Raw genomic sequence first — 14,014 nt, 5'->3', positions numbered from 1 at the left:
TTGTTGCTTTTAGCCCTTATAGTTTCCATCCCTGGGGACACGTTAATTATCCTTGGTTTGGTGACAAATAGAAACAACATAGCCAGGCATTTTTAAGTCAATTTTTAAGGAAGTTTAAGGCTGGAGCATTGATTTTGCTCATTGTGATTTCATCACAGAGTATTTAATGAATGCATAGTACCTATGTAACAAGTTCCAAATCGCTTTCTTCGAAGGGGATGAAATTTAGCAAACTTTTCTTGGTGGCCAAGAATGTGGCCACTGCCAACTGGCTCCAGAGAGGAAATATAAGCAGGAAATCCTCACGTAGACGCCACTACCTATGTATAATTTGGAACTGGATTCCAAAGACTGACTTCCCAAGAATTTGGGGTATGTGGGAAGGGAATCTTTGTTCCCCCTCAAGAGCAAACATAAAGGTTCATTGTGTCTCTTTGAAATTTTTCTTTACTGTTTCCCCCTGTTCTTCATTTATCCTCTAGTCTAAGGTTCAACAATAAGTGCTTGAGATGGTTTTTACTGTGTGTCTAACAAGCTCACATAAAACCTAATGACATAAATAATCGTCAGCTATAACTGAGGTCTCTTGCCTCTTTTCCCCAGTGTCTGTTATAAAGGAAGGGCATGTAAGCGTGCATGTGTGCACATGCACACACGCACACACACACATGCACTCTCTTAAAATTTCCCATAAAACCCCACTTTTGAAATTATCCAGGATCTCCTTGAGTGGTTGGCTCCAAATTCCAGAGCCTCAAGAGGTTTATATATTACCGACAGATCATGCTTGCTCTCTGCATTGCCTGGATACAGTATCCTGATGCTCTTCTCCACCCCCAGCCCCCAGCCCAGTCTTCACTGACATGTATTAACAGTCATATGAAGTCCCGACAATTTACAGATGATTGCAGGGCAATTTGCTGGTGTAGAGGGCAAAATCTGAACATACGATGTTACTCAAGAGAAAAGACAAATTGGTAGTGGTTGCTTAAGGACTTTTTTCTTTTCAGACTTTTAAGTATAATGCAGATTATCTGAAAAGATAACTGGACAGACATTGGAGCTCCTGTCTCACAGGCTTTTGGACTCTAGGGCTCACGCCAGTGGGGCCCAACCCCTCCAGAGTCCCCCTACCCCTAGTTCTCAGGCCTTAAGTCTCAGACTGAATTATACCACTGACTTTCCTGGTTTTCCAGCTTGCAAACAACAGATTGTGGGACTTTGTGACCTCTATAACTGCATGAGGCAGTTACTATCATAAATCTCTTCATACACATACACACACACACACACACACACACACAAATGTATCCTGTTGGCTCTGTTTCTTGGGAGAACACTGACTAATACACCATGGGTCAAAGAAAAGAAAAGGAAAATTTAAAAGTATTTTGAATGTAACGAAAATGAAAACACAACATGTCCAAAATTCATAGACTGTCATTTAAAGCAGTATGTAAAGGGAAATTTATAGCACAAATGCTTGTGTTAGAGAAGAAGAATAATTTCAAGCGAAACACCTCATCTTCCACCTTAAGAAACTAGAAAAAGAAGAGCAGATTATCCTCAAAGTAAAAAGAAGAAAGGAAACAATAAAGACCAGAATGGAAATCAATGAAATGCAAAAACAGAAAATAGGCTGATACAGGAAAAAAGAGAGAAGACACAAGTTGCTAATAAAATGAGAGCAGTGACATCTCTACAGACCCTACAGATATTAAAAGGATAGTAATGCAATTTTGTGAACAACATCATGCCAATAAATTCAACAACTTAGATGAAATGGACAAATTCCTTACAGGGCAAAAACTTCCAAAACCCCCTCAAGAAGAAATAGATCACCTAAACAGACCTATATTTTTAATAGACCTATATCTATTAAATAAACTGAATTTTTATTAGAAATCTTCCCACAAAGAAATCACCAGGTCCTGGTGGCCTCACTGATTAAATCTACCAAACTTAATAAGTAAGAAATACCAATTATATGCCAATTTTTTAAGAAAACTGAAGAGGAAAGAATACTTTCTAACTTATTCTATGAGGTCAGCATTACCCTGATGCCAAAATTAGGCAAAGACATTATAAGAAAAGGAAACTATAGACCAATATCCCTCATAACAAAATTTCTAAACAAAATATTTAGCAAATCAAGTCCAACAATAAACGAAATAAGGATAATACATTATGACCAAGTGGGATTTATCCCAAGGATGTACCGTTGGTTTAAAATTTGAAAATCAATATAATTTGCCATATTAACTAACTGGAAAGAAAAAAAAAGATATCTCAATAGATGCAGAGAAAGTATTTGACAAAATTTATCATCTGTTTCTGATAAAATTCCAAATTAGGAGTAGAAGGGAACTTTCTTTATTAGAAAAAGACATGTTATGGACTGAACGTTTGTGTCCCCCTCCAGATTCATATGTTGAAGTCCTATTCCCCAAGGTGATGGTATTTGGAGGTGGGGATCTTTGGGAGGTGATTAGGTCATGAGGATGGAGCCCTCATGTATGGGGTTAGCACTGTTATAAGAAGAGACACCCAGGGCTCCTGGGTGTCTCAGTCAGTTAAGCGTCCAACTTTGGCTCAGGTCATGATCTCAATGGTTCGTGAATTTGAGCCCCGCGTCAGGCTCTGAGCTGACAGCTCAGAGTCTGAAGCCTGCTTCAAATTCTGTGTCTCCCTCTCTCTCTGCCCCTCCCCTGCTCTCTGTCTGTCTCTATTTCTCTCAAAAATAAATAAACATTTGTTAAGAAATTTAAAAAAAAAGAGACACAAGAAAGATAACATGTCTCTTCTCCACCATATGTGGATATGGCAAGAAGGCAAGAAAACCAGAAAGAAGCTCTGACTAGGAACAAAATTGGCCGGTTCCTTGATCTTGGACTTCCCAGCCAACAGAAATGTGAGAAATAAATCTTTACTGTTTAAGCCATCCAGTCTGTGACCTATTTGTCATAGCAGCCCAAACTGACTAAAGTAGGATAGCTGCAAAGTGAGCTACCCCAAGATCAGAAACAAGACAAAGATGTCCACTCTTACCAATTCTATTCAGCATTGTACTAAAGATTCTAGCCAGTGCAATAAGGCAAGAAAAATAAATTAAAATCTCCATATTGGATATGAAGCAAAACTTCATAAAGGGAGAAGAAGTAAAATGACATGATCACCTAAGTAAAAAATTGGATAGAATTTATTAAAAAGCTAGAACTAAAAAGTAAGTTTAGTGGGGCACCTGGGTGGCTCAGTTGGTTAAGTGTCCAACGTTAAGTCAGGTCATGATCTCACTGTTTGTGGGTTTGAGCCCCACATCAAGCTCTGCCCTGTCAGTGTAAAGCCTGTTTGGGATTCTTTCTCTCCGTCTTGCTCTTCTTCTTCCTGACTTACTCTCTCTTTCTCTCTCTCTCAAAATAAATAAAAATAAAATTAAAATAATAAATTATTTTTAAAAATAAATAAAAAGTGAGTTTAGCAAAGTTTCAGACTACTAAGTGAACGTATGAACGTGAGTTCTATTTCTATATAGTGACAACAAACAGTGGGAAATAGAATAGTTTTACATGCCATTTACATACAGTGTTATCAAAAAAAATATGGAATGCTTGGGGATAAATCTGACAAAAGATATGCAAGAGTTGTACACTTAAAACTACAAAGTTCTACTGAGAGAAGTTAAGACTTTAGTCAGTAGAAAGATACACCTTGTTCACAGCTCAGATTTAATATTGTTAAGATGTCAGTTCTCCACAAATTGATCTATATATTTAACACAATCTCTGTCAACATCCCACTCGTTTCTAGAGATTGGCGAGCTGATTCTGAACTTCATATGGAAATACAAAGGACCTAGAATAGCCTCAACAGCTCTGATATAGAAGAACAAAGTTTGAAGGCTAACACTACCTGATTTTAAGACTCATTACAGAGCCACAGTAATCACAACATACGGTTTTGATAGACAAGTATATCAATGAACCAGAATAGAGATTGCAGAAATAAACCCACATGTATATGGACAAGTGATTTTTTTTGACAAAGTTTCAAAGACAATTCAGTGGAGAAAGGGTAATCTTCTCAAAAAAAGATTCTCTAACAACTGGATATCTATGTTCAGAAAAACTCAATCCATACCTCACATGACATTAAAAAAAAAAGTTGCATATGGGGTGCCTGGGTGGCTCAGTTGGTTAAGCGTCTGACTTCAGCCAAGTCATCATCTCATGGTTCATGAGTTCAAGTCCCGCGTTGGACTCTGTGCTGATAGCTTGGAGCCTGGAGCCTGGAGCCTGTTTCAGATTCTGTGTCTCCTTCTCTCTCTGCCCCTCCCCGTTCATGCTCTGTCTCTCTCTCTCTCTCTCTCTCAAAAAATGAATAAATGTTAAAAAATTTTTTTTAAGTTGCGTAGAATAGACTATAGACCAGGGGCACCTGGGTGGCTCGGTCCGTTGAGTGTCTGGCTCTTGATTTAGGCTCAGGTCATGATCCCAGAGTTGTAGGATCGAGCCCTGTAGAGCCCTGTATCGCCCAGCATGCTCTCTCTCTGCCCCTCTTCCCAACTCATGTTATGTCTCTAAAATTAAAAATTAAAAAAAGAATAGACCATAGGCCTAAGTATAAAACCCTAAAACATCTATAGAAAACAGGAGAAAAATCTTTGTGACTTTGGGTGAGGCAAAGAGTTCTCATATATGACACCAAAAACATCCAAAAATGAGGTGGATATATATTGGACTTCATGAAAATTTAAAACTTTTGCTCTTTAAAAAACACTGTCAGGAGAATGAAAAGACAAACCACCGTGTGGGAAAAAAATAATTGCAAAGCATGTATCTGATAAAGTAAGTTGTATTAGAGTCCTCCAAAGAAACAACCAGTAGGAGAGAAACATAAGAGGAAATTTATTATAAGAAGTAGCTCAGATCAGCAAATCCCATGATTTGCCTTCTGCCAGCTGGAGAACCGGGAAAGCCAGTAGTGCAATTCAGTCTGAGCAAAAAGGCCTGAGAACCAGGAGCCCTAGTGCCTGAGGCAGGAAAAGGTGGACATCCCAGCTCAAGAAGAGAGAGAATTCACCCTTCCTCTGCCTTTGTGTTCTGTTTGGGCCCCAGTGGAATGGGTGACCGCCCCCTCCCCCCACACTGGTGACGACAGATCTCTCCTCAGTCTACTGACTCAAATGCTAGTCTCTTCTGGACACACCCTCCTTGACACACCCAGAAATAATGTTTTACCAGCTCTCTGGGCATCACTTAGCCCATCAACTCGACACACAAAATTAACCATCACATATATGGATGCAGAATATATAAGGAATCCTCAAAACCGAAGACTAAGAGAACAAACAACTCAATAATGAAATGGACCAAATGTTTGAGCCGATGCTTTACCAAAGAAGATACAGGGATGGCAAAAAAAAGGTACACAATTACATAATTAAGAGGCTGATCATTAGTCATTAGAGAGGTGCAAATCCATAAGGAGGGACCACTGCGTGCCCCTTGGAATGGCTGTAATCACCAAGACTGACCTTACCAAAGGGTGGCAAGAATGTGGAGCAGGTAGAACTCTCTCAGCTGCTGGTGGGAATGTGAAATGGCACAACCCCTTTGGAAAACAATTCAGCGGTTTCCTAAAAAGTCCAACACAGACTCACCATACAACCTCGTCGTCACGCTGGTAAAAAGAAAGCATACGGAGATTGACGTGTGAATGTTCATAGCAGCTCTGTTCCGTCCCCAAACTAGAATCAACCCACATGTCCGTCCACAAGTGACCAAAGTTCAAGCGTGATATATCTGTACAAGAGAATAGTACTCAGCAACACAAAGGAATGAACGATCAGTATACATAAACAACATGGACCGAATCGCAAGATGATATTCTGGCTGAAAGAAGCCAGGCAAAAAAAGAATATATACCGTGTGATTCCATTTGTTTAAAACTCCAGAAAAAGCACACTAATTCCTAGCGAGACAAAGTGTATCGGTGGATGCCTGGGAAGTGGAGTAGGAGGGAGAGGTCACAAAGAGATTAATAAGGAGCATCTTGGAGGTCCTGTAAAAGCGTGAGAAGGAAGAAAGGAAAAAAGTGAAATGACTCCAAGGAAGGTTTACATAAATTGCTCAGACTGTGACCTTCAACCTCGACCCTTCATTCTCAAGAATGTAGAAAGTTGGGAAAGGGGCTGCTTCTTTGGGATCGGGGAAAAGGGTACTCCTAATATAGTGGCTTCCCCCACACCTTATTTAGACAGTTCTTAGATGCCTGGCATTTTCCCTCTTTTTAAATAATATCTGCCTGGATTTTGATGGGCTCAACAGGTGTTTTCTAAGCCCCCATAGCCTTAGAACCACCAAGTGAATCCGGATAAACCTTATTTATGACTCGTAAGCACCTGTGAACTTACCTACTGCCTGTTCCCCACCCTCCCGAAGAAAGTCTGCTTGCTCGATATTCAGGAATCTCTAATGCTGTGTCTTAGAACTGTTGGGGAGTTGGGGGTGGCCCCACAGTCCTGACAACTCAAAACCAAATCTTTTCTGATCATGTCCTTAGTCTGCTAAGAAGTTTTATAAATATTAAATAAACCAAGTTCAGCCCCTTGGGTTTTGGAGGGAAATAGTCCTTCCAGGGTAGGAAAAAAAAAAATCAGTCCATTGCCAAGTCTTTTTAGACAAAAGCATTTTCCTCCTAATGATCCAAGAACTGGCGATTATGGAAGGAGAGATGAGATCCACGGGATGCATCTGGGAACTAAAACAAGCAGCTGTAAAACGAGAGCGCGGGAGGGGGTGTCCTGTAAGGTTCCACACCGGTTCCCGCTTCTGTCCCTCTCGCCACGAGGGCTAGCCCGCCCACACTTTGGTTCTGCCTTTACCGCTGGTTTTGCAGGGTGACGCGAACTGACATCATCCCACTTTGTGAGTGAAATGAAGTCACTACGCTTTCATAAAAAGCCACGTATTTCAAACTCCTGTGCTTAACACACAGCCTGGATGCCGGCTTTGGGACCTGGGTCCCGGGAGGGTGTGCTGCTCACTCATGCGGGGCTGGCGGACAGTGGCCTGAGGGCGTGAGTGCGGCAGCCTCTCTGTGCAGAAGCACCACCTGAATGAAAGCAGCAGGTGATGCCCCCTGCCCTGCACCTCCTCACCGACCCCCACGTGTGTGTGGATGAAGCCAGAACTCGGTTCAGATCATTTCCTCACCGCCCTAAGTGCAGCCCTGTGTCGGGTGCTTTCGTGGATGTCCTCTCCCTAATTCTCAAATCCACAAACGTCTTGACAAGTGAAGCTTTTAAAGGGCTTGCTTTTTAAAAAAAAAATTTTATAGGTTTTTTAATTTATTTTGGAGAGAGAAACAGCGCAAGTGGGGGAGGGGCAGAGAGAGAGGGAGACACAGAATCCAGAGCAGGCTGCAGGCTCCGAGCTGTCAGCACAGAGCCCGACGCGGGGCTCGAACTCATGAGCCGTGAGATCATGACCTGAGCCCAAGTCGGAAGCTTAACCCACTGAGCCGCCCAGGTGCCCCAGGGGCTTGCTTTTAATAGAGAATGGAGCAGGCCACATAGGGAGAGCAGCGGCATAGAGAATGCTCCCCACACACCTCCGTTTCACCCCAAGTTGGGGGTGAGGGGGGTCTTCAAGATAGAAGAGTTTGCCGCCCTGCTCCACGCAGATACTGACTTTCTTCCTTCTGTTCGTCTGGGGAGTCTCAGGCTTCGGGATAGAGAGAGTTGCAAACACTGTCGATACGGCTCCCCCAGTGGCCCACCCTCACTCCCCTAGATTCTGCTCAGGTGTCCCCTCATCCGCAAGGCCCTCCCTGACTGGCCCCATACCCGTTAGTGACCACCCAGCTCTCCCCGTCCCCAGCCCATTTGCTAATTCTCGGTAACACACGGCCCCACCTGGCATGCTACATACTCGCTCACTCGTCTGTCTAATGCACCTCTCCTGTCTCTAGAAGCTGAGTGCTGTGAGAACCAGTACCTGAAACTCTGCCCACTCAGTGCATCTTCGCTCGATGAGTGAATGATTCTGAATAGGCAGCCTGAGGGATCCTGTGCTGCCTTTGGGACTTACCACTGTTGGTTCTGGTGTGATACTTCCTGGGAGGCAACACTCAGCAAAGCTTCTGATGTGTCCACCCTTCCCTTTCCGACACCAGGCGAATACAACACACACAACGGACCTTCCACGCCGGCAAAGGAGGGAGACGCGGACAGGCCGCACCGGGCCTCCGACGGGAAGCTCCGAGGCCGGTCGAAGCGGAGCAGCGACCCCTCCCCAGCGGGGGACAGTGAGATCGAGGTAACTCCAGACTGCCTGTTTGACTTGGTGGATGTAATCTCCAGCCGTGGCCGGAACGAGAGGCTGGGGGGCAGAGTTGTGTCCACGCACACAGGGGGGCTCTGAGTTCACAAAGCTCAGTAACAGAACAGGACCCTTGAGGGGAAAGGAGAGAATTGCGGGGGCCGTCAAGAAGCGCCGTGGACTGTCCAGGCTAGGAAAAGTCACCCTGGGGATAGTAAACAACTCGGGTAGACAGCCACAGAATCACCTGGAGGCCTGTGAAAACCCAGCTTTCAGGGTCCCACCCGCAGTTTCCAATTTAGTAGATTGGGGGCGGGGCCTGAGAACTGGCATTTCCAGGGCATTTCCAGGGCATTCCCAGATGATGCTGATGCTACAGGTTGGGGAGCACACTCTGAAAGGCCCTGGTAAAGACACCAGTGGGCAGAGAACCTTCCCAGCTGGGTCAGAGGGTTCTTAGCCTACTACGTATTACTGTCAGCTGGTGTGCTCTTTAAAATACAGGTGCCCTGGCCCCATCCCAGACTAATAAAATGTACATTGCAAGAGAGTTCTAGAAGTTCCCCTCGTGGCTCTGCTATGGCTTGAGGATTTACCTATCAGGAGACAGGAGGCTGGCTCAGCTTGCATCATTTCCACGATTCTGAGTTTCATAGAAGGTTCTTCGAACCGTCCTTCTCAAGCTGCATCCCAGATCAATTAAATCCAATTCCCGGAGGGAGGGACCCAGGCATCGGTATTTTAAAGCTCCCCAGGTTATTTCCAGAGTGCAGCCCCAGCTGGTCTAAGGGATGTGCCAGTCTTTACTGTAACAAAGCCAAGCGTAGGATCGATCACTGGTCACCCACTGGCATTTTCGCAAACAAACAAAAAAGAACAGCATACATGAGAGAAGGGAAAGGGTACTAGTGGGGACAGAGGAAAAACAGATGCCCAAAAAACAGATAGAAGCAACTGATAGATATCTAGGGAGAAAAAAAAAAAAACGGGCAGGTTCGTTAGTTTGTACTTTGCAAAAGGCAGAAATAATAGGAGGGCCGATCTATTGGCTTGAGTGTGCCATGGGTAGTGGCACATGGGTACTACCATGGGTAGTATTGGCAGAGTCTGGGTCCGGGCCAAGAAATTGAAATGTACCGTCATCCCATCTCTGTTCATAGTCCTGTACAATTTATGCAGCAGCCACAAGGCTCAGCCCACAAACTCAAATGTGCTGAGAAATACAATTTTCATCATCTCCTTAAAGTCATTGTGATTTTGACTCTGAGTCCCCATCCCATCAGGACGGTAAGAAATGCAGTGTCATTTTTTTTTGGGAGGGGGGGGCCTTCTACCTGGAATTGTATGAGAATCTCAGGGCTCAGGTGGTCTCAGAACAGAGTAAGAACCTGTAACGGCCAGGATTCGAGGTGATGGCTGCTTCCTTCCTCGTTGTCAGTACCTGCCGTGGCCCGTGAGAGCCCAGCCCTTCTCTGGCATGTCCACGCCATACATTGGGCGTTGAAATCCTCGTCGAGGACCAGAACCTTGGAGCATAAGATACAATCCTTTGGTTGCAAGCAACAGAAACCAGTTCTGGTTACTTAAGCAAATGCGAATTTACCGGGAGGGCACAACAACATGGAGGGGGGAAGTGATAAAACCAAGGTTGGAAACAGCCGTAACAAAGACCAAGGAATCTAGGGAACCTTCCGGGTGCCGGCCCCTGCTGGAGAGTAAACCACGTGCGATTCTTTTTTTTTTTTTTTTTTTTTTTAATTTTTTTTTTTCAACGTTTTTTATTTATTTTTGGGACAGAGAGAGACAGAGCATGAACGGGGGAGGGGCAGAGAGAGAGGGAGACACAGAATCGGAAACAGGCTCCAGGCTCCGAGCCATCAGCCCAGAGCCTGACGCGGGGCTCGAACTCACGGACCGCGAGATCGTGACCTGGCTGAAGTCGGACGCTTAACCGACTGCGCCACCCAGGCGCCCCAAACCACGTGCGATTCTAATGCCAGTTCACTCAATGTCTGATTCCAAGGAGACAGCCTCCACTGGCCTGACTCGGGTCTTGGGCTCACCCTTGATCGACAGCCCCACCAAGACAACAGAAAAGAAAACCAGGGTGCTCTTATCAGACAGGGACGGATGCTGGGGGCCCAAGCACAAATGGCCGCCATCAGGGGATTTGAGATGTAGCCAGCGTTCGCTGGTAGGGCCTGTTTATGGCCAGCGTCTGTTCCGGCTGTCCCAGAAGGTGCTGCGTATTTTGAATACCACTCTCGTCTCCTCCCCTTCGTCAGCAGCCTGAGGTATTCCAGCGGCCACCCAGGCTGAGAACTTGACCCCCTGCGTTCCCACTGCTCATGGGAGCACTCTTGGGCCAAGGGATTTGTTCTTGCTTTTCCTCTAATTCTTAGAGCCCTCTCCTTCCAACACCGAGGAGACTTTACAGCATCCCCTCAGCAGGACTTGGGCCTTTGCAAAAGACTAGAAGAGAATTTGTGTGCCTCCGCTCGTCCTTCGGTTTCCTGCCTCCCATTTTCCCGAGGGTTTCCTACAGCTTCAAGTTGCGGGATCTGTGGAAATCACAGGGTGGCACACACACGAATGTCTTGTTGTTGTTGTTGTTGTTGTTTCTACTATTCGGTCACTTAACACGGCTTCTGCTCTTGGTGGGGGTGGAGAGACATTTTCCACTGAACTGAGAAGGCAGTGGGGGTGGCATGGAAGTCAGGGATTACGGGGCGACGTTATTCTGGAAACAGCTGCTTCTCGATTCCAGAGGAAAGTACCACTGGGCGAGAGCCGTTGAAAAGGTGTGAGCTGTGTTTCACTTCTGTGCTTAATGTCAGCATGGAGGGTTAGCACCACATCGCACCTCCTAAGGCTTTGGCAGTTTTGCTAATGACTGAAGCCCATGAGAGAGAAACGATGTGGGAGAAGTGGAAAGGAGGGAAATTCTGAGCGTATATTAGTTAAACTCCATCGACCGCAGGTGCCAGAACCCCACGTGAGCTAGCTTAAGTGGAAAAGCAGAATTTATTTTAGGGATACAGAGATTCTCTTCCCCGAGGTGGGAAGAGCGGAGTGTCAGCAGGATGCTGGAACCAGAAGGAAGACAGGGCAAGGAAGAGCGTGTGCGCCTTCTCTCCGCACGCACTACAGTGCAGGTGCCCGGATGCCCAACCGTAGTGTCTTCAGCCCGCACAGGCGCTGGTTCCTGGGCTCTGCCCTCCTCCAGCCTCCCTCTGTTTCTGTCTGAAACCAGGTCCTGGCAAAGTGTGGGGTGGTCTTTCCATCTCTCACCCCTCTCTGCCGCGCTCCCTGCAGACTGGCCCTCCCTGCCCTTCAGATGGTGCGGCCTCCAACAGCCACTCAAAGATGGTGAATGTCTTTCTGGGTTCTGATTTCAAGTTTCCAAGGAAAAGCCCCTGGCCCAGTTGGGATTGGGGCTCTCTCTGGCCCAAACCATGATGGGCTAGGGGGGAGGGTCACTGCAAAACAGCCACCCGGAACTTACCCACCAAGGATCTAAGGCAGGGGAACAGAGTGGTAGGGAGGGGGGCAGACTTTCTTCTTCAGAGGCTATGTTGTAGATAAATGAAAGGGGTCTGCATTCAGTTTGAAAATACTCACTGATTTTTTTTTTAATTCCCTTACCAAAATCTCTCGCTTTAACTGATCCGACTAAGTTCATTTATTTTTTTTAAGTTCATTCATTTATTTTTGAGAGCGAGCGAGAGAGAGAGAGAGAGAGAGAGAGAGAGAGAGCTTGCATAAGCAAGGGAGGGGCAGAGAGAGAGAGGAAGACACAGAATCTGAAAACAAGCTCCAGGCTCTGAGCTGTCAGCACAGAGCCTGACAAGGGGGTCGAGCTCACTAACCATGAGATCATGACCTGAGCCAAAGTCAGACGTTTAACTAACCAGCCACAGTGGCTCCCGATCCAATTGAGTTCAGATAAATTAGGACTTAGCCATTGAAACCCAGAAGCCCTCCTTAAAAACAATAGTTTTCAAATCTCTTTTTTTCTACCATGACCCGTAATAAGAACTATACTTAATACAGTGACATACACACACATAAATGTAACTAGGCCAAAAAACTCACAAAATCACACTCAGATCTGCCAAGTGCCTTGAAAACCCTTGCACTAACTGACCTTTTCCTCCTAGAGACCACCCTTCTGTTAAAGGCATGGCGAATGCCCATGTTTAAATTAAGTACAGCCGTTCAGGGGCACCTGGGTGGCTCAGTCGGTTGGGCGGCCGACTTCGGCTCAGGTCATGATCTCACGGTCCGTGAGTTCGAGCCCCGCGTCGGGCTCTGTGCTGACCGCTCAGAGCCTGGAGCCTGTTTCCGATTCTGTGTCTCCCTCTCTCTCTGACCCTCCCCCGTTCATGCTCTGTCTCTCTCTGTCTCAAAAATAAATAAACGTTAAAAAAAATTTTTTTTAAGTATAGCCGTTCACCTCCAGAGAGGTTTCAAGGGTGCCCCATTCAAGATGACAGACTGAGTAGGTGCATCGGGCCCCCTGCTACCAACACCAGCTACACACGCAGTCAGTCAGGCCCTTTGCCCTTAAAGACCGTGATCACCGGAAAAATGACGGAAAGCAACAGTGTGAAAGATAAGGGCCAGAATAAGTTAATAGGATACATGACAGGTAATTTAAAAAACAGAAAAGAACTTTGGAAAACTCTGAGCAGTTTTCTTATAAAGATCCAGGGAGCTCTTGCGTCTATAAAATAAGCAGTGGGGGCTGTTCGGAAGGAAATACTCAGAGACGAAGAGTCATCGGAAATTTTTAAATGACAGAATCAGAAGTTTAATAGAAGGGTTGGAAGAAAACGTTTAAGAAATCTCCCAGAACACAGATCAAAAAGACAAAATTCTAGAAAATATTTTTTCTTGAAGTACAAGCAGTATCAATCAAAAAAGTCTAATTTGACTGTCTTCATGTAAAGAAATAAGATCAAAAATGCTTAGGTGCTGAGCAGTATGAATGAAGAAAGACCATACCTAGGTTTATCCTCACGGAACTTGAGGACTGCATGTATAAAGAAAAGATCTTAAAATATCCCAGAGAAAGGGCCCAAATGTCCATCACTGATGAATGGATAAAGATGTGGTTTATATATACAATGGCATACTACTTGGCAATGAGAAAGAATGAAATCCTGCCATTTTTAACAGCATGGATGGTACCGGAAGGTATTATTGCAGAGTGAAATAAGTCAGTCAGAAAGACAGATGTCATGTTTTCATTCATACGTGGAACTTGAGAAACTTAACAGAAGACCATGGGGGAAGTGAATGGGAAAAAATTAGTTACAAACAGAGAGGGAGGGAGGCGAACCATAAGAGACTTTTAAATACAGAGAACAAACTGAGGGCTGATGGTACAGGAGCAGGGGAGAGGGGAAAATGGGTGATGGGCATTGAGGAGGGCACTCGTTGGGACGAGCACTGGGTGTTGTATGTAAGCGATGAATCACGGGAATCTACCCCCAAAACCAAGAGCACGCTGTCCACACTGTGTGTTAGCCAACTTGACAATAAATGATACTAAAAATAAATAAATACAATAAAAGATGGACGAGGAAAAAAAAAGAAAATAAAATATCCACAAGAGTGAAAAAGCAAAACCTACGAAGGACTAAAGATTCATGAAACATTACACTCCCTGTCGGTCACACGGGACACTA

At 45.1% G+C, this 14,014-nt stretch overlaps 1 protein-coding gene across 5 annotated transcripts in view; it reads left to right on the top strand.

Annotated features, from left to right (window-relative positions):
* EYA2 (EYA transcriptional coactivator and phosphatase 2) overlaps window positions 1–14,014 on the top strand; it is a 256,555-nt gene that overhangs the window by 165,082 nt on the left and 77,459 nt on the right. For all 5 annotated transcript variants that reach the window (XM_042930777.1, XM_042930776.1, XM_042930778.1 and 2 more), the window contains one exon: window positions 8,176–8,318. In XM_042930777.1, the coding sequence (XP_042786711.1) occupies window positions 8,176–8,318 (143 nt within the window). The remainder of the gene's footprint in view (window positions 1–8,175; window positions 8,319–14,014) is intronic.

Source organism: Panthera leo, chromosome A3 (genome assembly GCF_018350215.1).
Source record: "Panthera leo isolate Ple1 chromosome A3, P.leo_Ple1_pat1.1, whole genome shotgun sequence".
Classification (NCBI taxonomy): Eukaryota; Metazoa; Chordata; class Mammalia; order Carnivora; family Felidae; genus Panthera; species Panthera leo.
Note: the sequence above shows the minus strand (reverse complement) of the source record. Positions and strands in the feature narration are given on the sequence as shown.